Genomic DNA, 27803 nt, shown 5'->3' with positions numbered 1-27803 from the left:
AGAGAAAATTTTTGTAGCTGTCGCTTTCCCCGCCACACTGAAACGCTCTCTCTCTCTCTCGTCATTTCTCCGTATTCAATTCCCGTCTTATGCTTCGGTTCACGATAATGCTTGCTTGATATTTTCTTCCATAAGAACGGTTTCTAGGTGAACTTAGGGTTTCTCAAATTTGGTTTTGTTGGTTCTGTAGTTTAATGGAGAGTGATCGATCTGTTGCAGAAGGTCTCTAATTCGGGTGGTGGTTTGAATTTGATTGGTTTGTTCTGCATTTGCTATTGGTTTTTATCGTAGTAGCTATGTTGCCTGATCGTTCTGAGTTCGGTGGCCATTCAGGGGAAGAGAGAGGCGGAGATAAATAGTGGGAGAAGTAATAGGGAGAAGGAAAGGAAAAACTTCGTTTCCTGTTGATGTTTTAGCTTCGAATTGCTCCCCAGGTTAGAAAAGCAAGTACTCCTTACGTTTGTTTACTTCTATTCCCTTAATTTAATTTAATTTAATTTAATTTGGAACGAACATGATGAATATATTGCCTTTAGCTTAGCTTAAATCCCACTTCGTCTATTTAAATGATGACCGACTAAGGAGTACTAGGAATACTGTTTCTGGAAAAACTTGTATATGCCTTTTCCTTGGAGGCTGTCGTATGAGGACTGAGGTTAAAGAGAATCTAGCTCTTACATATGTGTCCTAAATTAACAACCATTGGCTCCAAAAAGAAAGAAAAAAAGAAAAGAAGAACAGCCATTTGCTTTTTATGTAATTTATGTGAATATTGCTTTTTTTCTTTGGGAGAAAGGGGTCGGAGGGTGTGGGGTGGGGTGGGAGGGGGTTTGGTATTTAAGTGGACGACGTGATAGGATTTACACTAGGATTCGCATAACTGGTGAATTGGCTCTCAAATGGGACTAGACCGCATGAAGGTAGAATCTACATGTAGATTACCTTCATATTCATCAAATTTACTTGTCTATATTTGTCTAATGTTGTGGGGCTTATTGAAGCTCATTGTGACTTAAGTTTTTTTTATCATAAGCAATCAATGTTGTGCCCGATATGGTTTTTGGACTGGTGATTCTCTTCTTAACCTCGGACGACTAGTATTTTCAGTCTTTTTTCTAGGGGGGGTGGGAAGGGATAGATTTTTCAGAAGGATTATTGCTATGAACTATGTTCAGTTACACCAATAAAAACAAAGATGTGATCTTGTGCTTAGGTATGAAAGCTGTTTTCAAGTTTTTAGAGGGTGGGGTGCATCTTAGGAGGTGCACTGTACTTTACAAGATGAAGCAAAAGAGAGAGTTCTTGACTTTTTACAGTTCAAATTGGGATTTGATGCACATAAAATATGAATTTCTATGCATTATTTTACAAGGAAATTGGACACCAATTTGTTTGTAATAAGGAAGAAAGTGGAAGAGAAAGAGAAAGGAAAAGAGACAGAGCAAGAGAAATGGTTGTAACTTGGAAGTCACAACCTTGTGGTTGGGACTGCCCCCTTCATTCAATATATAAACTAGCTATTACAGAGACATAACATGAATAGGAAACTAGGAAACATTACCAAAAGAAGGAAATCAACTCTAATTTAGCTAACAACTACCCTAAACCAATAGGAAACTACGTACCATCCCACGGTATGGAGGTCTATGGACTCCCATAGACCTCCAACCAACACATGCACTCTTAACACTCCTCAAGCTAGCGCATAGATGTTAATAATGCCCAACTTGTTACAAATATAATAAACTCTACCACTTCCAAAAGATTTAGTAAAAATACCAACAAGTTGTTCTCCCTAGCGAATATGACTTGTAGAGATAACTCCTTGCTTTAGCTTCTCTCGAACAAAGTGACAACCCACCTCAATATGATTTTTCCTGTCATGAAACACTGGATTTGATGCAATAGAGGAAGTGCACTCAAGCCTAAGTTCCGTCAAAAATTGCTTCTCTCACATTAACTCATAAGTGACATGAGCCATGACATGATACTCAGACTCTGCACTAGACTTAGCCACAACAGCCTGCTTCTTCCTCTTTCAAGTCATAAGATTTTTCGCCAACAAACGTACAATATTCAGTAGTGGATCGCCTATCAATAAGAGATCCAGCCCAATCAGCATCACAAAAACCCTCAACGCGTCCATGTCTATGATCATAGTACAACAGACCATAACATGGAGCTTTCTTGAGATACCTCAAAATATGAACGATAGCCTCCCAACGAGAAGTACGTGGAGATGAAAGAAACTGACTAACAACACTGACAGTGAAGACAATGCCAGGTCAAGTCACAATCAGATAATTCAGCTTACCACCAACCTTTGATACTTCTTAGTATCTTTTAACACATCACCTCCTTCAGCTATAAGTTTCACATTTGGATCCATCGGAATATCAAAAGGTTTAGTTTCCAACATACCAGTCTCTGTAAGCAAATCTATAACATACTTTCTCTAAGAAAGCAAAATTCCCTTGTTTGATTGAGCAACTTCAATACCCAAAAAATACTTCAACCTTCCAAGATCTTTAGTTGGAAAGTGTTGCTGTAAATGCACCTTTAAACTTTGGATTTCTATAATATCATCTCCAGTAATGACAATATCATTAACATACACAACCTGAATGACTTCCAATAGAACACTTAATGATCGTTGTCACACCTTAACAACCCAAATTCACAAGCCACATCAATGAACCTACCATACCATGCCCAAGGAGACTATTTCAAACTGTACATAGACTTCTTAAGCTTGCGCACCTTTCCAGACTCGCATTGAGTAATAAACCCCGGAGGTTGCTCCATATATACTCATGCAAATCACCGTGAAGAAAAAAATTCTTCACATGAAGCTGATATAAAGGCCATTGAGATGAAACCGCATGAGATATCAAAAGATGAATTGATTCCAACTTAGCAATAGGAGAAAAGGTATTCAAATAGTCAACATCATAAACCTAGGCATACCCCTTCCGAATAATTGCTTGCCCGAAGGCAGTGGTACAAGATCCTAAGTCTGATTTTCCTCCAAAGCAAGTAGGTTTTCTTTCATAGATGTCCTCCATCAAAGACTAGATAATGCTTCTGTAATAGGCTTAGGAGCAGGATGACAAGAATTAGTCAAAGACAAGAATGAAAAGATGGCAACAAACCAGAACAACAATAGGGAGGTCCTGATAATTGAGTTATGTTTGGCCACTGGAGCAAAGGTCTCCGGATAATCAATTCCATACACCTAACTGTACCCTTTAGCCACCAATCTTGCCTTGTACCTCATAATCGCACCATTTGATGGGTACTTGATTATATAGACCCACCTGCATCCAACTGGAATTCTTCCCCTGGGAAGGTTAACCAATTTCCAAGTACAATTCTTCTCAAGTGCCACCATTTTCTCTGACATGGCTTGTTTCCACTTAGGGTCTGACATAGCCTCAGTAACGGTTTTGGGAATAGAAGCAAAAGAAAGAGCAGTTGTAAAAGCAGCACCTGTGGGAGAGAGAGCATCATAGGAAACAAATTGGGCTATAGGATTGGTACAAGCTCTCTTACCCTTACAAACAACAATAGGGAGGTCCAACTTTAAATGAGGAGAGGAAATGTTAGCTGACTAAGGAGGGGGAAGCTCAGGATGTGGATCCAAAGAGGACTATTGGTAAGTCTTCTTTATCCTTCTTATGTACACAATAACAGGTGCCTTCTCTGTACAAGGTTCATCCACAGTATCAACATCATCCACTTCTTTATGTTTACTAATCTCAAAAGAAAAAGGACAAGAGGCAATGGGGTAAGAAACGGAATGGCATCAACAACCTTTTCACTTTCATTTCTATTCTCCCCCTGAAAAGGATGCTGATGAGGGGCAAAGTATGGCATAGACTCGAGGAAGGTGACATCTTTGGAAAGAAATCTCCTGCGAGATGGAGGGTGGTAACACTTGTAGCCTTTGGTGGTGGAAGAATACCCAAGGAAGAGGCATTTGAGAGCCTTGGGATCGAGTTTGGTGCAGGAGGATTTGTTAACATGCGTATAACAAACACAACAAAACACCCTGGGAGGAAGAGAGAAAGCAGAAGACTGAGGAGACAAAAGTGCAACAAGGTCTTGAGACCCAAGGATTTTGGTAGGCATGCGATTGATGAGAAAAGCAGCAGTAAGAATGGCTTCAGACCAAAATGTTTTAGGAACATGCATACCAAATAAAAGTCTTCTACTGACTTCTAACAAGTGACGATTTTTCCTCACTTTTACCCCATTCTGTTGGGGTGTATCAACACGAGCAAGATGATGGATAATACCATTTTCAGTAAAAAGTCTTGTAGACCACCATACATGTACTCCCCCCTTTATCAGACCAAAAAATTTTGATATTGATTTCAAATTGGGTGCAGACCATTCTATAAAGTTTCTTAAGGCATCATAAACATCACTCTTTTGTTTCATAAGAATGGTCCAAGTACAACGAGAGAAATCATCAACAAATGAAACAAAGTAATGATGGCAAAAAATAAAGAGGTAGTTGGACAAGGTCATCAAACATCAGTTGCACAATGTGAAAGGGAAGAATAGATCTATTATTATGATAGGGATAAGATGAATGACAATGTTTTGCAAAAGTACATGGTTCACAATGAAATACATGAGAAGAAGGAAAAGACGTAAATAAATGAGGTAACTGTTTCCTCATACAACAAAAGAGGGATGTCCCAAACTTTGATGCCAAAGCATTTTGGCATCACAGAGTCTATAGAACTACTATCACTACAACCACAAGCATAAGACTGTGGTGTGGTGAAAAAAGACAATTTCGGCTCAAGTCGGTAGAGTTTGCTCTCCTCACGTCCACTGCCAATAATCCTCTTCACTCACCAAATCCTGAAAAAGTCAAGTGAGAAGGAAAAAAAGTAATACAACAATTCAAAGATTTAATCAAAGTTCTCACAGACAAAAGTTTCAAGGTAAGGTTAGCAACATGAAGAATAGAATTAAGTGAAATAGAAGAGGTAATAGGAATACTGCATTTACTAGAAATAGAGGAGAAGGTAGCGTCAGACACCCGAACCTTATTCTTACAAGAACAAATAAAGAATCATAATAATGGGACGTATCAGTCATGTGGTTAGTGGCACCAGAGTCAATGGCCCATGACGGAGCTATGGAAGGTGTAGAGGTGGTGACATGCATAGTGGAAGCTAAGGCATCCTGTGAGGTAGATGGACTATCAATCTAAGACATGAACTGGCGAAGCATAGCAATATCATCCTTAGAGAAGGTGTTGGTATCTGCTTTTGAGAGTCGTCTAGTATCAGTTTCTGTTATAGTAGCATGGGCTGTAGCCCCTCCCCTGTGGCCACCACGTGTACTAGAAGGACGGCCATAAAGAACCCAACACCTCTTTCGAGTGTGCCTAGGTTTCCCATAATGATCACATTGCCGTCTATCTCTGTCATCTCCACAGAATGGCCTTAGCCTCAGCCACCTCCATGCCATTCTTTGTGGGTAGTGGAAGAAAGAGCAAAACGCTCAATTGAAGATGAATCCATGGCACCTCTCCTGGTCTCCTCCTGGTCTCCTCACTTAGGAAGTAGCTACACATCTCATTAAAGGATGGAAGAGGTGACCGGCCCAGAAATCTGTATCTTGATTTGCTCATAGTTTGAATTCAGCCCACCTAGAAGAATCAGAGCACACTCTTTTTCAAGTGATCTATAGAGCTTGACTTCATCATCAGGATTGGACAATTGAAGATCTTGGTAATGATCATACTCCTCCAAAAGAGTCCTATAATAGTATGATAGTAGTTAGAAATGGACTTGTTCCCCTGCTTCATGGAGAGAGCCTGCTGATGGAGCTGGTAGACCTTCACAGAGTCACCTACTGTGTCATAGGTCTTAGAGACACTATCCTAAATATCCTTAGGAGTTTCCTTCCTTATAAATCTCCTACCTATCTCAGGTTTCATAGGGAGAAATAGCCAAGTCTTAACAATTGAGTTTGCAGTTTTCCATTTCTGGTACCCTGGGTCTGCGACAGTGGGAGCCTTGATAGCCCCATTATTATACCCTAGCTTCCCTCTACTCCGCAGAGATAGCTTCACAGAATGTGACTAATCCAAGTAGTTAGTACTATCTAACTTCACAAGAGAAATCAGAGTGTTAGGATTGTCAAAGACAATTGAACTGGGTTAGGTACTACTCGACCCACCCAATGTAGCTTCCGTGAGATCAAACATGATGTAAGGATGCCCCTAAAAATAACCCAAGTTGAGATCCAAACCAAGGAGGAAACATGAGCCCCAAAAATCTTCTTCTCAAGTCCCCATAAAAAAAAAAAAAAAAAAAAAAAAAAAAAAAAAAAAAAAAGAAGCAAGCTAGTAAACCATAGAAACTTGATGGAAGCCAATAGAACCCACTTCTAACTGTGGAGCTTCATCCAAAAACCACATACAAGCATCATAGGAGAGAGCACATCCAACAAACATAATCAACAAATACTCTACCAGCCATTCCAGACCAAATAACCTAAACAACTAGAAACTGGCGATACCTGGCAGCAAATCGGGAATGAGATTGTGCTCCAACAGCACAACAAATCAGCAAGCAGGGCTTAAAGGAGTCAAACATAGACCCCTTGGCCATTTTTTTGGGCTATTCCACACTCCTAGCCAATCATGGAGGAGAGAGAAAACAGAAATCGAACTTTTGGCTGGCGGTAGTGCTATGGTGAGTTCCTCTTCTTTGTGTGAACTCCAATCAGTGTTCTAGCCTTCAAGTCTCCCTCTAAGTGCCTACAACTTGTTTCTACAACTCCATTAGGTCTTCTTGTATACTCTTATTACATGTTACCCTCTAATGGACCCCTTTTCTTTTAGGGTTCCAAGAGAGAATTAAAGAATGGAATAAGGAAGAATAATCAACTCTCAAACCCTTGTACAAGCTCTGATACCATGTTACAAATCAGAAGGACTAGGGTTAGAGATGAAGGGAGAAGAGAGAAGAGAGGAAGGAAGAAGAGGGAGAGAAGATGAGAGAAGAAGAAGAAGAGTAAGAGCAAAACGTGGGGAGCTTTCTGCTCTTTCCACATAAATTATGTTCAACTAGAACTTTAGGGAAATTACATCAGGGCTCCCTAGGGAGGTGAAATAGAAAAACAAAATACAGCTTAGGACAATAGAATATGAGAACAATTCCTAAACTACCCCCATTACATAAACTCCAACATAGAGAACAACAAACCACAACCTGGAGCTTTCTTGAGATATCTCAAAATACGAACAATGGCATACCATGTGATGTCCACCGAGATGAAAGAAACCGAGTCACAACAAACTGACAGGGAAGGCAATGTCAGGCCTAGCCATTGTCAAATAATTAAGCTTTCCCACCAATCTTTGATACTTTTTAGGATCATCTAGCACATCACCACTCTCAACTATGAGCCTCATAGTTGGATCCATAGGATCTAGGACATTTCCGCTAAGAGAGTGAAATTTCCTTTCTTAACTGAGCAACCTCAAAACCCAAGAAATAGTTCAATCGCCCTAGATCCTTGGTCTGAAACTTTTGTTATAGATGTGTTTTAGATTTGATCCTTTAATATCATCTTCGGTGATGACAATATCATCAACATAAACAATGAGAAATAGCATTTCTGTGCCAGATTTCAGATAGAACACTGAGTGATCACTGTCTCAACTCACACCTGGACAACTCAAACTCACAAACCGCATCAGTGAATTTGCCAAACCACGCCCGAGGATACTGCTGCAAACCATACAAAAAAAATCTTAAGTTTGCACACCATACCAGACTCCCCTTGAGCAACAAATCTAGGAGGTTTCTCCATATAAACATCTTTTATGCAAATCACCATGAAGAAAAGCATTTTTCACATCGAGCTGATATAATGGCCAATGAGAAGAAGCAACAAGAGATATCAAAATACGAACAAAAGCCAACTTGACAACAGGGGAAAAAGTGTCCAGATAATCAACTCAATACATTTGTGCATAGCCCTTGGGAACTAATCGACCCTTCAATTGAGCCAGAGAACTATCATGGTTAACCATGACCACATAAACCCCAGTGACAACCAATAGAAGAATTTCTCTGAGTAAACGGTATATGATCCCAAGTTTGATTTTCTTCCAAAGCCTGCAATTCCTCTTCTATAGTTGTCCTCTAGCCAGGACTAGTTAATGCCTTTGCAATATACTTAGGAACTGGATGACAAGACAAAGTAGATAGACAAGTATGAAAAGAAGAAGACAGACTAGAATAAGAAACAAATTTTGAAATGGGATGTTGGTTACAAGTCTAAACCCCTTTACGCTGATTTTTCACGAGAACGAGTATGGACTAGCGGACCAACTGGTGGTGGTGGTACTACTGGAGAAGGTGGTGTCACCACTAATGGAGGTGGTGGTGGCACAATTGCATCTGTGGTATCTTGCGGAAAAGAGTCTAGGACAATATATAGAGGAAGATCATCATCCAGTTCAGAAACAACAACGGACTTATCCGGATAAGAAACAGATTAAAGAAGGAAACATCAACAGTAACAAATATTTCTGAAGTATAGGGAAATAAAAACGTTAACCTTTTTGGGTGCGTGAATAACCCAAAAAATATACACTTAAGAGCGCGAAGGTCCAACTTTGACAATCCTGGACGATAATCACGAATGAAACAAATACAACAAAAAAAACGAGGAAGAATAAACAAAGGGTTAGAAGGAAACAATGAAGAATGAGGAATATCACCCTGTAACACTGAAGAAGGCATTCGATTAATAAGATAATGAGCAGTTAAAACAGCATCAAACTAGAAATATGTTGACACCTTCATCTCAAAACAAAAGAGACCTAGAAACCTCCATAAAATTTCTATTTTTCGTCTCAGCAACAACATTTTGTTGGGGTGTCTGAGTAGAAAAAGTGATGTATCATACCACAACCATCCATGAACTAAGAGAAAAGACTAGAAAAGTATTCCTTGGCATTATCACTTCTTAAAGTCTTGATAGATAAATTAAAATGATTCTGAATTTCAGAAAAGAAAAAAAAATGAAAACAACTCAGAATGATTCTTCATTAAATAAATCTAGGTAACTCTGGCATAATCATTAACAGAAGTAACAAAAAACCTAAAACCCAATTTCGAAGTAATGGGACAAGGACCCCATACATCCGAATGAACCAAAGAAAAAGGGTGTGCATAATTGACTCTAGGGGAATAACTCACACAGTGAAGCTTCCCAAACTGACAAGACTCGCACTCTAAATTGGCAATAGAACGAAAACGAGAATCAAGCTTCTATAAAATTTACAGAGAAGGATGACCTAAACGACAATAGATTTGATGAGGGTTGAGAATTCTTGAATATAGAAGAACTGTCTTAAAAAAGATAAAGGCCCCCAACTCGATAGCCTCGACCAATCGTCTTCTTCGTCATAAGGCCCTAAAAAACACTTGAATCAGGAGAAAAAATTACAGAACAATTGCAAGCTTGAGTTAACTTACTCACAGATAAAAGATTAAAAGGAAAATTTGGTAATTGAAGAACAGATGACAACGACAAAGAAGAGTTAAGACAAATATTGCCAGTGCCTTTAACTTTCACAGCAGACCCATTACCCAATGTGACAGTAGCAGAAGACTCTTGAAAAAGAGGAAAATATACTTATCACACTAGATATATGATCCAATGCTCCTGAATCAATTATCCAAGGATGAGAATATGAGGAAAAACATGCAGTGGCATTACTTGTCTGGAGAAAATTAGCAGTGGAAGGCTGAGAAGGCTTGGTTTGAAACTGAGTGTACTATGCAAATTCTTTATCTATCATCTTGAGCATTTTACCTTTAGATTGTCCAGGCTGAGAAGGCTAAGAAGACTTATCGTTGCTAAATTGAAAAACTGCTTCTGAGGAGATTTTTTATGAAGTTTCCGACAAAAGAATTCGTTATGTCCTGGTTTGCCGCAACGGTGACACATTCGTGCTGCCCTTGAACTATCTGAAGTGTTGGAGCTACCAGAAAGTTACCCCTTACCACTTCACTGCTAGTACTGTATACCCCACCTTGATTCCGTTGTTGTAGGATTATGAGGATTCTTGAGCTACCCTAAGACTTGAAAAAAGGTATCTGCAAGAAATGCCACTTTGTCCCTCCAAGAGTTTGAGACCGGGCAGCATCATTCTCTGGTCCATGACCACCCAAAAAACCCATAACTGTGAGCTGATCTCATTGGTTCTGCATTTTCTGCACATTACCACTAATAGGAAGTAGAAAGTTCAGCTCCTCATACATCCTCCTAAAATTAGCAAAGTATTGAGTCCTTTTGATCAACCCGATAAAACTACTCAGATAACTGATGGATGTTAGAGAGGTTGTTTTGTCCAGAATACAGAGCATTCAGACAATCCCACAAATCCTTCATAGTATGACAATGTGAATAACAATATTAACTATAGAGTTATCCATCAAGTTTAACAGCTGTTCCAACGTGCATCAACAGAATCCCACGTAGTGTTAGTAATACATTTCACCTTTGTAAGATGGACCTGCTGGTCACGACCAGTCAAAACCAGCTGCATAATTTTCTTCTATTGCAAAAAATTGGCAGCTCCTGCAAGCTTCTTCTTGTGATCCTATGAGAGGATGAGGATATCACCTCAATGACAACATTCTTTGCCTCAGCTTTAGCCATTGATGCAAAGAAAATAGCAGAGAATCACCAAAGGAAAAAAAATCTATAGAAAAAATCGATCTGAATTCTTTATCAGATTTTAGACTACACAATTGACTGATCTAATGTAACTGATCAATCCTAATAAGAGAACAAGCTAAATCTCTAGACAAAAACTCCACCAAATCATCAACAAACAAAGAATTGACTCAGACCACAAAACCCTAACTAGGGTAAAATACTAGGATACCTGGGGTTGGGTATGTAGTGCTCCAATGGTGCTCAAAATTGGACTGAATGCCCTTGAGATAATGTTGAAGAAACCCTCAAAAGGATTTTCCAAGCCGAGGCTAGACTAGAGAGATATGGCTAAAATCGATTTTTGCAGAGAGCCAATACCCCGACAGTTGTGATTTATTTCTCCAATCCTTGAGCATTTCAATTTTCAAAACATAAAACCCAACCAAAAATTGTTCTGAGTCAATCCTTCACAACATATGATTGATCACAGCATAGTTTTTAAGGCGGTAAGGCGACGGAGGTGTTTGAAGGTCTTTCGGAGTGCCTTAGCGATAAGGCGGGCATAAAGCGTCGCCTTATCGACTAAAGCGTTCATGTGTAATTTTTTTATAAAACCAATCTATTTGGCTTAAATCCTAGTTGAATCCTATTACTCATATGTTAAATAAATATTAAAGGTTCATATTCATACTAATGTAAGATATTCATCAAGAAAACAAATCAATAAAGTGAATAAACTAAGTTCATCTTTATCATCAATATTCAATCATCAATCGTCAATCATCATAACATATTAACATATAATATAAATACATAATTATGAAACAAAATTATAAATATAAAGAAAAGAAGACATAAAAAATACAAGTATTTATTATACTTACCTCTATGATGCCAAAATGAGTGCCTAAGCCCTAAGGTCATCCACTATATTTCTACTCCTGTCAAAGAAGAATGAAGCTCACCACTGCCGGAGCAAAATGGTCGCTTGGATCAGTGGTTCTTCCTTGTTCCTTGATTCCTTCTCAAAGCCCTTTCTTAAAACCCTTGACAAAATCCAAACCCTGTTTGTGAATCGTGTTTTTGTTTTGTTTATTTTGGTTATTTTTGGTGGAGTAAAGCTGATCCCATATATCTCAAGTGTTAACAAAACCATTCACCTACTAATAAAAAATCTATATTTGGAATCTTCATCAAGTAATTTTAAAATGTGTTTAAAAAAAAAAACCCATAAAGCGCCACTTCACATAAGGCGGAGCACTGCCTTACCATCTCTAGACCGCATCAGCGCCAAGGCGCTGCTAAGGCGTCTCCTTAGCAGTGCCTTAAAAACTATGGATCACAGTCAATCAAACCTCTATTCAAAAATCAGCGAGTTTGGGGATGAAATCACCCTCTCTACGAAATCATAAAATCTTCAGGAAGAACCAGTAACAACCAAATAAGAGGGGCTGTTACTGGTGATACAGGGATAACACAGATTGATTTTCTTGTTTAGGGATCAAGCTCTGAGTTCTGATACCATATAAAGAGAGAGAGAGAGAGAGAGAGAGAGAGAGAGAGAGAGAGAGAGAGTTGAGATTGCCCTACTTCATTAATATATAGAGATTAACTCATTACATATAATAGGAAACTTGAAAGTAAGACTGAATTAGGAAACCTACTAACTTACCACTGAATTAGGAAACCTACTAACTTACCACCTCTAACACTATTGGGTCCTAATAGGACCCCAACACCCCTAAAGGGAATCGTGGCTTGCACTAAACAGCAGGCCATGGTTCCGCTTATTTCTTGACTTCTAACAAGGAATAAGGCATCATCTCCTCAATGACAGCTTTTGTTAGCTCCGCTAGAACCAACCTCTTTGTTAGTGACAACATCGAATGTCCTCCGGACAATGGGTCACTACCAACAGAATAAACAGACTCCTCAAGGGTTAAGTCAATTTAATGCAAACCAGAAGAACTGAAGCTGTTGGATGTTGCTCACTTCTGTTATAGCTTAACAACCAGAAAGCTCTGCATTGAACTTCAGCCCCTTCGAATTGGTCACGGGGTAACAACCTCTGATGCCCAGACAATTAACCAAATGCACAGCGAATGGGAAAGACTGAGATCAAGGAATTTTTTTTTCTATGGACATGAGATGGGCGTGATAGGCATTGGCTACGAGAAGTCGACAGGCTGATGGATGGAAGGTTGTTCTTGTCCATTGTTTCAAATCTTTCTTTCACGAGTCCAGCTCTGACCCTCAGACTGCTTCAACGGACGTTGGTGATTCCACAAAAAGACAATAATATGGGCCAGACAAGCCTTGTTTGGGGAAAATCAAACACATGTAGCCCCAATGTTGAGTTTACAATGGCTGATGCAACAATAGGTCCAAATAAACACTGTACAACACAAAAATTAGAAAGTCCCTTACAACTCAATATTGGGGCTTGTACAACAAGAAAACTAAATAACAACATAACTTCCTAGCTTCTAACCAAAATAGAAAGTATATAATAATCAAAGATACAAAATAACTATCCGCCATGATCTAGTCTTGAGTGAACCAGAAAACACCCAGCCGCATGGGGGCTGGGCTGGTCGGCTCAAAGTTCCACAAACCATGGTTTAAGATCTCGTGGGTCTCACCATATCTCTCTTTCTAGATTTTCCGAGATGAGATGACAGGCGATAAACAAAATCAACCATATCTCAAGATCTTGCCAAATCTTGACCCCATCTCATCGAGAAACAGCCTAGAACTCACCTCTCTTGCTACATTGAAGAAAAAACACATTGTTGATGGTATTTTGGTGCTTTTTCCTGTCAAATTCATCCCTACACTACATGTAATATATCTACATGTGTTATGTAATATGTACTATTCCTATGTAGTTACGTTGCTTATCTTATGGCATTCAATATATGTGAAGGTGACTCATCAGTCATCAATGTTAAATGGTATACAATTAAGTAATTATCTATAATGTCTTTTAAGTTCTTATGATTATTTACACTTTTTAAATTGAAATGTGTTCTAACTTCTAAACGTATTAGATGTTGTTTTGTGTGTGGAATTTGGATTGTGGGATGAAGCATACTAAGCCTAGGTTCCGAAGAGTTGGAGATTACTTACATAGGGTACAAAGTCAAAGTATCATTTTAGGTTTGATTTTAGAAAAACTGATGTTTCCACTGTGCTTAGAAGGCCTAAAATAGGGTAAATGACAAGTTTCAGGGCTACAAAGACCATGTGGCCACTAAGACCAACTACCAAGTCGACTGGGAAAAAATGCAAGATCTCGACGAGATCTCGCCAGATTTCTCTTTTTTGGTTTAACGAGATTAGGGGGCGAGATCGATATCTTAAACCTTGCCACAAACTTGGTCCACCTAATTAGTGTCATAGACCTGGCCCTTTAGATTTCTGCAGCTATATTTCTGGCCCAGGAACCTGTCTACATCATGTGGCTACCAGTTTTTGTTTTGAGTCTGAAATGAATATATTTTGGAATAGAAAAAGTGTCCAGTAGCCATTGGTTTTTATTTCTTGGTAAGGATTTTAATGGGATTTGTGTTTCTCAGAAATCGTTATATAGTCCTAAGTTTTATTTTCCTGTTATGTTAAGAAGTATAGGGAATAAAACAAATTCAGTTCTATTCAGTTTTATTTAGTTGGGATAAGGCTGAGATGTGTTGTTGTTGTGTTATTGTACCTGTATAACCCCCCCTTCTCACTGTGCAGGTTCTATGGAATTTGACTCTTATCTATGGAAGCATCTTATTCTTAGTTTTTCATTTTGTTCCTGTACTGCTGCTAGGAGGAATTGGAGACAGCTGTTGCAGTTCCACATTTTAGTTTGTTAATGATGTTTATCATATACTTGGCAAGGAGTTCATTCATTGATACTGTTTAGCTGGGGAAGATTTGCCTTGAAACCATGTATTCTCTTCAGTTATTTCAGCTAACTGAGAATGGTCGAAATCTGTTGTCATCGAGGAGGTACTACCTATTCTGTCGTCTGTTCCTTTTTTGTTGGTAAATGATATATGTACTTGTCAAATTACTGGTTTTTGTTTTTTTTCGCAAAAAGATTGTCTTGTTTGAAAAAACCCACATTTCAAGGAGGTTGTCGTTAATGCATTAATGACCCACTAATTCTGTGATTCAAACCCTGATACCAGCATTACCACGATTAGTTTGGTTTTGTAATAAAGGACAACAATTATGACAGTGTTTTAACAATTAATGTGTGAATGATTTTAATAGGGGCATTATTGGAAATCCAACAAAACTTCTTATCTTGGTTCTTAAAATGGACAAACATTTTGGGACAGTGAAAAACTTTGAACAGGACAATGGTGCCATCCAGGTTCCAAAGCCCGGTTTGGATCTCTTACCAGCCCACCCAAACACTTTAACAACTCAAGGATTATGAACAATGGCACAACTGTAATTTCTGTAACATTCCGGTACTTAATAAAGGTAAGAAACAGATGGTGGCAGTGCTGTAATTTGTTAGAATCAAGTCAATCAACTATAAGAAAAGGAAAGCAAATGAGTGGAGTATAACGTGTTAATGGGAGAGGTATACTTGTAATGGAAACAAAATAAGGGTAAGACATAATGGTGAAACAAAGGAAGGGTAATAATGAAAAAGCAGATTAAGGGTTCTAAAAGCAAAAGGAAATTGATCATCTCCAGCTTTCGGACCAGCGCCAATGAGAGAGGAAAACTTGATTGGAGCTCTCGGGTATTGCCCTAAATGGCTTTGAATCTTCCTCGTATTTAATCCACTATTGAGTTGAACCAGTGACCCAGGAGCTGAACTAACTCATCTGAAAGCAAACCAGTGAAGGTTGCAGACTCAAGTATGATTGCTGTTAAGTATCCCTCGATAAGAACAGATTTTTAAAACTGAACCCCTCGGGTTTGTGTCGCCTGGAGTAGGATAAATCACTTCCAAGAGATGAGGGAAAATAGAAGAGGGATGGGAGGGTTCAAACCTGATTTGGGAAGAACTATGGTACTGCTGGAACAGAGGTTCCGTGACCAAGGAACTCAATGGAAGATTGGGGGGGGGGGGAGGATGCCTCGCATGTAAGAGAAGAGTTAGAAATAAGGAGGACTAGGGTTAGAGATGAGGGAAGAAGAGAGAAGAGAGGAGGGAAGAAGGAGAGAAGTTGAGAGAAGGAGAAGGGGTAATGAGAGCAAAACATGGGGAAGGCTTCTTGCTCTTTCCCACATATATTAAGTTAATATAAGGGAGGTGAAAGAGAAATAAAAGAAAATACATATAAGGACAACTTAACATAAGACATTTCCTAAAGTTCCCCTATTACATACATTCTAACACTGGCCCTCAAGTTGGAGAATGAATGTCATACATTCTCATCTTGCATAAGAGGGTACTGAACTGGTGAGAAATAAGTCCTTTGGTGAAGATGTCTGCCAATTGATCACATGTCCTCATAAAGGGTGTGCAGATATTACTTGAATCAATCTTCTGTTTAATGAAATGTCGGTCTACTTCAATGTGCTCTGTTCTATCATGTTGCACTGGATTGTGAGCAATGCTTATAGCTACTTTGTTGTCACAGTAGAGTCTCATAGGTCCTTCAGTGTCATACCCCAACTCGAGAACCAACTGACGCAGCCAAGTGAGCTCACAAACTGCATGAGCCATTGCTCTGTACTCAGCCTCTACACTGGATTTAGCTACAACTGGATGTTTCTTGCTTCTCCATGTGACCAAGTTACCACCCACGAATGTGCAATAACCAGATGTGGATCTCCGATCAGAAATGAATGCAGCCCAATCAGCATCGGAATAGCCTTCTATCCTCAAGTGATTATTCCTGACATACAGAAGTCATTTTCCTGGAGAGGACTTCAAGTATTTGAGGTTACGATACACAACATCCAAGTGCCCACTCTTGGGTGCGTGCATGAACTGGCTCACTACTCCCACTGCATAAGAAATTTCTGAGCGAGTCAGAGATAGATAAATCAGCTTCCCCACTAGCCTTTGATATTTCCCTGCATCAACCAGGGAAAGGCCACATTCTTTTCCTGACTTATGATTCTGCTCAACTGGAGAACTTGCCAGTTTACAACCTAACATTCCTGTTTCTTTCAACAGATATAGAACAAATTTTCTAGTATCAACATCATCCACCTCTTTATGTTTACCAAAATCAAAAGAAAAAGGATAAGAGACAATAGGGTAAGAAACGGAATGGCATCAGCAGCCTTTTCACTTTCATTTCTAGTCTCCCCCTGAAAAGGATGCTGATGAGGGGCAAAGTAAGGCACAAACTCGAGGAAGGTGACATCTTTGGAAAGAAATCTCCTGCGAGATGAAGGGTGGTAACACTTGTAGCCTTTGGTGGTGGAAGAATACCTAAGGAAGAGGCATTTGAGAGCCTTGGGATGAGTTTGGTGTAGGAATATTTGTTAATATGCACATAACAAACACAACTAAACACCATGGGAGGAAGAGAGAAAGTAGAAGACTGAGGAGACAAGAGTGCAATTGGGTTTTGAGACCTAAGAATTTTGGTAGGCATGCAATTGATGAGGAAGGCCATAGCAAGAACAGCTTCAGACCAAAAAGTTTTAGGACCATGCATATCAAATAAAAGACTTCGACTGACTTTTAGCAAATGACGATTTTCTCTCAACTCCCCCATTTTGTTGGGTGTATCAACACAAGCAAGCTGATGGATAATACCATTGTCAGTAAAAAGTCTTGTAGACCACCATACATGTACTCCCCCCTTTATCAGATTGGACTATTTTGATCCTGGTTTCAAACTGGGTATGGACCATTTTATAGAAGTTTTTGAATGCATCATAAACATCACTCTTATGTTTCATAAGAATGGTCCAAGTACAATGAGAAAAATCATCCACAAAAGAAACAAAATACCGATGGCCACACAGGAAGGTAGTGGGACAAGGTCCTCAAACATTAGTATGCACAATATGAAAAGGAACAACAAATCGATTACCATGTTAAGGATAAGATGAATGACAATGTTTAGCAAAAGTACGTGGTTCATAATAAAATACATAAGAAGAAGAAAAAGATGTAAACAAATGAGGTAACTCTTTCCTTATAACAAAAGATGGATGACCCAAATGCTGATGCCAAAGCATCATAGAGTCTATAGAACTAGCATCACTACGGGCACATGCATAGACTGTGCTGTAGTAAAAAAAAATTAACTGCGGCTCAAGACGGTATATGCCGCCCTCCTCATGTCCATTACCAATAATCCTCTTCGTTACCAAATCCTGAAAGAGGCATTGAGAAGGAAAAAATGTGATACAACTCTTCAAGGTTTTATTTAAAGTGCTTATAGACAATGGATTCAAGGTAATGTTAGGGACATGAAGATCTGAATCAAGTGAAATGGAAGAGGTAATGGGGATACTGCCTTTACCAGAAATAGAGGAGAATGTACCATCAGCTACTCGGATCTTATCCTTACCAGAACAAATGGAGTAGGAGTCATAGTAATAGGACGTACCAGTCATGTGGTCAGTGGCACTAGAGTCAATGACCCACGACGGAGCTATGGAAGGTGCAGAGGTGGTGACATGCATAGCAGAAGTTGAGGCATCCTGTGAGATAGATGGGCTATCAAGCTGAGACATGAATCGACGAAGCATTACGTTATTATCCCTAGAGGATCTGGTATCTGCCTGTGAGGATCCTCTAGTATCAGTCTTTGTCATAGTAGCATGGGCTGTAGCCCCTCCTTTGTGGCCACCACGTGTGCTAGTAGATCCACCACGTGTACTAGGACAGCCACGAGTCTAGGTTTCCCACAATGATCACATTGTCGTCTACCTCTATCATCTCCATGGGAAGGCCCTTGACCTCGGTCGCCTCCACGCCAATCTTTGTGGGTGGTGGATGAAAGAGCAGAGTGCTCAAGTGAAGGTGTAGAATCCATGGCACCTCTCCCGGTCTCCTCACTCAGGAAGTAGCTACACATCTCATTAAGGGATGGAAGTGGCGACTGACTCAGAAATCTATATCCTAATATGCTCATAGTCTGAATTCAGCCCACTTAGAAAAATCAGAACTCTCTTTTTCAAGAGATCTATAGAGCTTGTCTTCATCATCAGGATTGGACAACTGAAGATCTGAGTAATGATCATACTCCTCCAAAAGAATCCTATAACAGTATTATAGTAGTCAGAAATGGACTTGTTCCCCTGCTTCATGGAGAGAGCTTACTGAAGGAGTTGGTAGACCTTCACAGAGTCACCTACCTTGTCATAGGTCTTAGAGACACTATCCCAAACATCATTAGGAGTTTCCTTCCTTATAAATCTCCTGCCTATCTCAGGTTTCATGGAGAAGAGTAGCCAAGTTATAATAGTAGAGTTTGTTGTCTCCCATTTCTGGTACCCTAGGTTTGCGATAGCGGGAGCCTTGATAGCCCCAGTAATATACCCTAGCTTCCCTCTACTCCGCAGGGATAGCTTCACTGAGTGTGACCAATCCAAGTAGTTGATACCATCCAACTTCACAAGAGAAATCTTGGTGTTACGGTTGTTGAAGACAATCGAACTGGGGTTGGTACTACTCGACCCACCCGATGTAGCTTCTAGAGGTTTCGTGAGATCAGACATAATGTAAGGTTACTCCGCAAACAACACCAATGGAGATTCAAACCAAAGGGGATACACAAGTCCCAACTATTATCTTCTCATAACCCAAAGAAAAAATTCCAGCAAGCTATTAAACCATGAAATCTTGAGAGAAAGCCACTAACAAACACTTCTAACTGTGGAGCTTCATCCCAATAGCATATATAACTACACAAGCATCATATGAGGTAACACATTCATAAAAAACAACCAATGACACTACTACTAGCCATTTTCAGACCAAACAACCAAAAACAGAGAAGCTGTCAATACCTAGCAGCAAGGAGAGATTTGGATTGTGTTCCAACACCACACGAAATCACAAGCCAGCACTTCGAGGGATCATAGGGGACCCCTAGGCGATTCTTTCAAGTCCAGCCACATTCCCAACCTAGCTTTGAGGAGAGAGAACCTAGAAGCAAACTCCAAAGCTGGCAGTAATCCACGCTCCTCCTTTCTCAGTTTGGGCTTCAAATGGTTCTCTTGGACATCAAACTCCTTCCAAGTGTCTTCAAATACAATTTAGAACTCCATTAGGTCTTCTTGTATACTTTTCTTACATAGTATAGCCTTTAATAGACACCTTTGCTTCTAGGGTTCCAAGAGAGACTTAAAGAATGAAACCGGGATGCTTGATCAACTCTCAAACCCTTGTACAACCTCTGATACCAAGTTAGAAGTAAGGAGGACTAGGGTTAGAGATGAGGGAAGAAGAGAGAAGAGAGGAAGGAAGAAGAAGGAGAGAAGGAGAAGGGAAAATGAGAGCAAAACGTGGTGGAGGCTTCTTGCTCTTTCCCACATATATTAAGTTCAAACTAGTCTTAGGAACATTACATAGACCTCTCCAAGGGAGGTGAAAGAGAAATAAAGAAAATACATATACGACCAACTTAACATATGATAGTTCCTAAAGTATCCCTACTACATACATTCTAACAAGAAAAATAGGAGGAGGGAGAAGAATAGAGAGAGAAAGATCGCAGTGAAGAAGGGGGGAAAAGGTTCACGGCTAGCAAGCCTTTGCACACGCCAGCATGCAGACACTCAATTCTCTTTAGTTCATTCAAATGAATCAAATCTAATTTCTCCATTTTATTACAGCAATATAAAGAAAAATACTACGTTACATAATAATTGAAAGTTGAAACCAACTCTAGAAACTAGGGGCCTGCATGATAACCATTATATTTCTCTATTTCTCAATCCTTTTGTTCCTGGGAACAAAACAATTACAAAAATCCGTTTGCTAACGCTGGTTCAATTTTTTGTTGCTGGGAACAAACCAGGACCAAAAGGTTGCTAGGGAATAGAAAATGAGAAACATATTTTAGGAACTTCTCTATTCCAGAAATAAAAGGGAGAAATATAGGGTTTGCTCTTTAATGGGTAAAGTAATTTCTTGTTAAAAATAAAACACCTCCAATGCAACTTCAACTACCACCCCACCGCCAACACCACCACCCCCACCCCACCACCGCCTCCTCCTCAACCGCCACCGCCACCGCCACCCCTTCAACCACCACCACCCCACCATCACTGCCACTGCCTATGTCAAAATTTTGGAATAAAATTAATATGTGGTTAACAAACACATTTCTCTTATTTTTCTAGGCCTGAAATATAAATTACTACATGTTATCAAACACATTGTTTTGTCCAGAAATATGGCCCAGAAGCAGAAATAGAAAAATTCATTTCTAGATATAAATTTAGCCCAAAAACAGAATGGTTATCATGCAGGCCCTAGTAAACCAAACACAGTAGGAAATAACTAAAATATAGAAACAATTAACTAATTCCTACGTAATCTGCCCACCCATATTGCCCACCCATATGAAAAAAAAATAAACTATAGATTGCATCCTATGAAGTCTACCAGCCCTTGCCAGAACAGGAAACTGGTTTAGAACCGGTTCTTGGTTTGGGACTCCATAGTGGGTCATGTCTGTCCAGCCAGGCTCGAGCAACTGCATCAAACAATCTTTGTGGGACAGAGAGAGTATTTACTAAAATGGTCAGTGTTGAGAATTTTGTGGCTTTTGTGTGTTGATATGATGGTTTTAACCTTATCTCTCCCTTGATGTGGGATGAATATAAATATCCAATCCCTGTTGCTGATAAAACTATTTGATTATTTTTGTGTAGCCGTTTCTACCAATAAATATTTCTTTTATAATTACGATTCATGAATTAAGGATGGGGAGAAATACATAAAGATTTGACAAAAAAGAAAAAGGGAAAGCAGGTAGTGAATTTGATATTCAATGGCATAAAGAAGAAACAAAGTACTTGTTCCAAATGAGCTTGAAAATGAGGAAATTTAATGAAGTCACAGGCCTTTGTTTATTTGGATGTAAAAGTAACATACAATTTTCAATTTTGAAGTTTGTTTCACAAGAAGTTTAAAAAAAAAAGAAAAAAGAAAAAAGAAAAAAGAGGGTGGAAAAGTTCATGGTGGGCCTTGTAATTGACACCCAAAGATCGTAATATGGAGTAGAAGTAAAATTTTTTCCCTACGCGTAATTTTACTTCCAGGCATTTAAGGCTCTATTTAGTAGGATTTCAATTTCAAAATGAAATTGATTTTTTAAAATAATTCAACAAAAATGTTTTTTGTCAAGAAATTGAATTGTTTGTTTGTATCAATTGAAAACATTTCACAAATAAGATATTTGCTTGGTAACCTTAATTTTTAAGAATTGATTTCTAGTCAAATTGCGTGTTCACCCCATCCGATTCGGATTACCTAGACCATACCTCCAACTCAATCGGGTCAATGGGAAACTCCATTTATTTGACAATATTATATTCATCAGTAAGGAATCTGACCACTTATTTTATATTCTTCAGTTACCAAGCTCAACAGTAGGAAGAGGAAAAGACAAAGCTCCTTTCCAAAGTGGCTTCTGCAAAACCGAAGATTTTTTTTTTTTTGGGGGGGGGGGGGGTGTTCTGTGGGTTTCTCTGCTGGTACCTAGCATCCAGGAATGGCAGATCTCCAATACAGAAGAGAACTCGATTGTGGAATGAGGCGGAGATTGCAGAGTAGTTGCAGAAAACGGTGGAGCCGGAAAGTGGGGCAAGGCGGATGCTGGGGAGGGGAGGAGGTGAGTCGGAGGATGGGGAGAGGGGTGGGGCAGAAAAACCAGAAAAGAACAAGAACCCACTACACTGGGCACTTAAACAATGTGAATCGTGGTCGAAAATGAGACCCTGGTTCAGAAATCTCACTTCTTCCTATGTATCCCCAGTGTAAAACGAAGAAAGGCTCAGAAAGTGAAACCCACCACCCTCTCTTTTCTCTCTCCACTATTTTCTCATTACTGATAATAGAAAGAGAACAAGAGATCCTTGTGATCCATTCCAGACCAGACATACCTAAGAACATGCTTATGGGGTGAGAAAAGGAATAAGAAAATTCTTGCTTGAACTTCTAGATAAAGAATTACCACAAAAGGGATCAAAAAATGGGTCCTTAATCAATTTGAAATTATCAATACTTTTTTATCAATTGCTGTTAAAACTTAAAACTATATATTGAAAGAGGAGTGCAGATGTCAATGTCAGAGAAATGGCTGTCCATGTTATGTTGCATCAATTCTCTCTCTTTATGATTTCATGTCATTTGTTCTGTCTTTATGGCACTTTATTTATATTTGCTTTTTCTACCCTAAATTTTTATTTACCTACAGCTAACAATTTCGGAAATTTGTTGTATAAACTTCTCAAGCCTTTCAACACATTTCTTCACACTTCTAATCTTTTTCTGTTCCCAGGAGAACCCTGGCCGTAGCCACTAGTATCTTAGTAGCTGGTGGAACATCAGCATACATGCACTCACGATTGCGCAGTAGAAGTGGAAAGCCTGGCTGTTCTGATCGTTATTCTGAACCTGCTATTGATAAGGAAAAATCAAGTAAGGTCGATGTAAATGATACAGTTGTGAAGAAAACTAGGCTAAAGAAAGGAGGTCTGCACTCACTTAAAGTTCTAGCTGAAATCCTACTTTCTCAAATGGGCCAAAGGGGTGCAAGCGACCTTCTAACTCTAGTAGCTATTGTGGTGAGCTTCTTGCATTTTTAGAATATCTAAGAATCGATATTTTACTCTTATTTGGTCCTAATCAATGTCTTACTTGACATTGTATGCTCATAATTGATAAAATTGAACTGTAAATTCTGATGATAAAGACACGGAGTAACAGAGAGTACTTTTTCTTCTGGGGATCTTCCATCTAGATTAATCCAAATATCCGCTGTACATACATTCACCTGGATATACATGTGAGGATCCAACAACTGTCCCACTTCCTGGCTTCCTGCCATGTCTTAAAACTGGCTTTCTTAGTCTTAATGGCTGCTTCAACCTCATCATCCAACTACCAAGTCTCCCTAGAGGAATGACATTTTTCTTTCGATTTGTCTTGGACATTTTTAGCAACCTTCTTAATACAAGTAGTCATCTTTTTCTACATCATATTATTATCTCCCTCAAAGTCTCGCTTTCTTTGTTTGACTACTTTATCAATAAATGATTTCAAGGTATCTCCTTTTAAGTTCCATCACATTATCCTGGGGCAAGCTATCCTGTGGTATAACCTTACAGTCCTTATAACAATCTATCAGACTTCTAGTTAGGAAGAAATTTTTTTGGCTACTATGAGGCCCAATTTTGGCTACTAAATGTTTAAATCATAAGCCACAGAAAAATCTAAAACCAAGATCTCCTCCCTATTCCTCTCTCCAAAACTATATCCTCCATGTCCTTCATAGCCTTTATGATCTCTCCCAACATTTCCGTTCTGATCACCCCCTTTAATAGTCTTTTCTCCTTGACTAAAACCTTGCACTAGTCCATCAATGTGTTCCCAAAATTGTATCTTACTACTTTCATCCAATACATGGGGTGCTTAAGCCTTAATTATTTTGACAACCTCTTTCTCCAACACGAGCTTGATGGATATAATCCTATCTCCAAATCTCTTAACATGCACCACATTATACTTTAAATCTTTATATGCTACTATGCCCACTCTAGTTCTATTACTTTTTTCCCTTATATACCAAAGTTTAAGTCGTGAAATCCTTAGCTTTTTTACCCTTCCATCTAGTTTGTTGAATACGTGCTATGTTAATCCTTCTTTACCTCATAACACCTATCAATTCTAGACTCTTATTCATTAAAGATGCAATACTCCAAAATGCTAACCTAGTCCTACACTTTTCTATACACGCACTTGTCCACGATGTGAGAACCCTTGCCTACATGTCACCACATCTAAGTGCCGATGCGGTGCATCACTTGCAATGAATGCCCTAGCTAACCCTTTCTCACTTTTCACTACACCCGGATTAGAGTGTAGAGTTTGAATATAAGTATAGGAAGAGAACAAGGAGATGAGACTTGGAGAAGAAGAAGAGGAGGAGGAAGAGGAAGAAGAAGAAGAGAAGATGGAATGGTAGAATCATGTGTGTTGAGAGTAATTCCTCTCACACACAAATATATTGCTTCACGAATATATTACAAGTAATTACACCCACCTCCCTAGGGAGGTAAAAAGGAAAAAATAAAATATAACATGACTAGTAACCTAACTAGTTCCCAAACTACCCTTAGAGCAACATAACTAATATCTCTAACACCCCCCTTAAGCTGGAGAATAAATATCATACATTTCCAGCTTGGACAACATAGTACTAAACTGATGATGAAGAAGCCCCTTTGTGAAAATATCAGCCAATTGATCTCCAGTTATCACAAAAGGTGTACATGTGTAAGCAGAGTCAATCTTCTCTTTAATGAAGTTTCTGTCCACCTCTATGTATTTTGTTCTGTCATGTTACACATGCTTGTGGGTTATACTTATGGCAGCCTTGTTCTCGCAATAAAGCCTCATGGGTGCCTCAGTATCAAATCCCAACTTTTAGACTTGCCTTCTCAACCAGAGGCACTCACACACTCCATTAGCCATAACTCTAAACTTTACCTCTGCACTAGATCGAGCCACCATAGGTTGTTTTTTGCTCCATCATGTGACTAGCTTGCGACCTACAAATGTACAATAGCCTGATGTAGATCTCCTATCAAAAACTGAGCCAGCCTAATCTGCATCAGTTAAGCCTTCTATCCTCATGTGGTTATACTTGACATAAAGTAATCCTTTTCTTAGAGAGAGAGGACTTCAAGTACCGGAGAATGCAGTAAACAACATCCAAGTGTCCACTCTTGGGAGTATGTATAAACTGACTCACCAAGCCCATATCATAAGTAATATCTGGACGAGTTAAGGACAAATAAATAAGCTTTCCAACTAGCCTTTGATATTTCCCTGCATCAACAAGAGTAGGGCCAGGATCTTCCCTAAGTTTATGATTCTGCTTAATAGGAGAACTTGCAGGTTTGCAGCCCAACATTCCTATTTGTTTCAATAGCTCTTGGACAAACTTTCTTTGGCATATATTTATGCCTTTCTTAGATCTAGACACTTCAGTCCCCACGGAGTACTTTAAGGTTCCCAGATCTTTAATTTCAAACTGTTGGGTTAAGTAGTTCTCCAGTTTGACTATCTTAGCGCTGTCATCTCCAGTCACCACAATGTCATCAACATAGGCAATCAACGCTATGATGGTGCCATTACCTCGCTTAGTGAACAAACTGTGGTCAGCCTAACTTTGGGAATAACCATTCTTCAGAATAGCCTGTATGAACCTTTCAAACCAGGCATTTTGAGACTGTTCAAGACTATACTGAGCCTTTTTGAGAAGACACCTTTCCTGCAGCTGAAGGGAACTTAAAGCCAGGAAGAGTCTTCATATACACCTCTTCTAAATCGCCATGTAGGAAGGCATTCTTCACATCCAATTTGTATAATGGCCAGTCTTTATTTGTTGCTAGAGATAAAAGGACCCTTATGGAGTTATAGTTAGCCACAGGAGAAAATGTCTCCTCATAGCCAATCCCATACGTGGCATATCCTTTGCGACCAACCTTGCTTTGTACCTCTCAATAGTACCATCTGACCGATACTTGAGTGTGTAGACCCTCCTGCATCCAATTGGAGTTTTCCCCCTTGGAAGGTCAATAAATTTTCAGGTACAATTTTTCTCAAGGGCCATCATTTCCTCAGTCATGGCTTGCTTCCACTTAGGGTCCGACATAGCTACAAAAAAATTATTAGGAATAGAAACAGGGGAGAGAGCAATAGTAAAGGAAACATCTGTAGGAGAGAGAGAGTCATAAGAAAAAAACTGGGCTATAGAATTAGTACAAGCTTGGATTAGTACAAGCTCTCTTTCCCTACCTAGTAGTAATAGGAAGATCTAACTTAGATGAGGTAGAAGGGGTATTACTTGGCTGAGGTTGGTGGATCTCAGGATTTGGATTCAAAGAGGGCTCTTGGCAGGTCTTTTGGCCCCTCTTTGTGTACACAATATCCTCCTTTTCATTACCAGATCCTGAACCACCTCTTAAATGATCACCAATATCAATAATATCCACCTCTTTATGTTTCCCAATATCAAGCATAAGATGGGAAATAGGCAAGGGGGAAATAAAAAGGAATTTTATCAATAGCATTTTCACTCTCATTATTCTCCCCCTGAAAAGGCTGATGGGGTGCAAAAAAGGTGTAAACTAAAGGAAGTGACATCTTTAGAGAGAAGTCTTCGTCTGGAAGAAGGATGATAGCACTTGTAATCTTGGGTAGTGGAGGAATAGTCAAGAAAGATACATTTAAGAGTCTTGGGGTCCAATTTAGTCCGAGACGATTTATTAATATGGACATAACAGATACACCAAAACACTTTTTCAGAACAAACAATTTCAATCTTGGTGTCAAACTGTGAGTACATGTCATATGATAAAAAAATTGAAAGGCATCAAACACATCACTCTTATGTTTCATCAGAATAGTCCAAGTAGCACAGGAAAAATTGTCAACAAATGAAGCAAAGTAGCAAAAACCAAGTAAAGAGGTAGTAGTAGAAGGCCCCCAAACATCAGAGTGCACTATGTGAAAAGGTACAGTAGATATATTACTATGATAAGGATAAGAAGAATGACAATGTTTGGCAAAAATACATGGTTCACAATGAAAGACAGGAACTAGGAAAAGAAGTATATAAATGAGGTAATTGTTTTCTCATAATAACAAAGTAGGGATGTCCTAAACATTGGTGCACAACATCACAGAATCCACAGAACTGCTATCAGTACATCCACACATATAGGACTGAGATATAGCCAAAAAAGGTGATTGAGGTTCAAGTAGAGCCCTTTCTCCTCACGCGGTCACGCCCACTATCAATAATCCTCTTCGTCACCAAATCCTGAAAGAGACAATGAGAAGGAAAAAAAAGCAACATAACAGTTTAAGGATTTTGTTAGGTGACTCACAAATAAGAGATTAGTGGCCAGGTTAGGGACATGAAGAA

General features: G+C 39.2%; 1 protein-coding gene across 1 annotated transcript in view; it reads left to right on the top strand.

The window, feature by feature from the left end:
* Positions 1–27803, top strand: part of LOC122083829 (ABC transporter D family member 1-like) — a 76564-nt gene continuing 48761 nt past the window's right edge. The window contains exons 1-3 of the mRNA XM_042651737.1: positions 1–434; positions 14449–14706; positions 23148–23433. Coding sequence (XP_042507671.1) covers positions 14645–14706; positions 23148–23433 — 348 coding nt within the window. The 5' untranslated portion in view covers positions 1–434; positions 14449–14644. The remainder of the gene's footprint in view (positions 435–14448; positions 14707–23147; positions 23434–27803) is intronic.

The sequence above is a fragment of the Macadamia integrifolia genome, chromosome 7 (genome assembly GCF_013358625.1).
Source record: "Macadamia integrifolia cultivar HAES 741 chromosome 7, SCU_Mint_v3, whole genome shotgun sequence".
Taxonomy (NCBI): domain Eukaryota; kingdom Viridiplantae; phylum Streptophyta; class Magnoliopsida; order Proteales; family Proteaceae; genus Macadamia; species Macadamia integrifolia.
The sequence above is the reverse complement of the archived record's forward strand: the minus strand, read 5'-3'. Positions and strand labels throughout refer to the sequence as shown.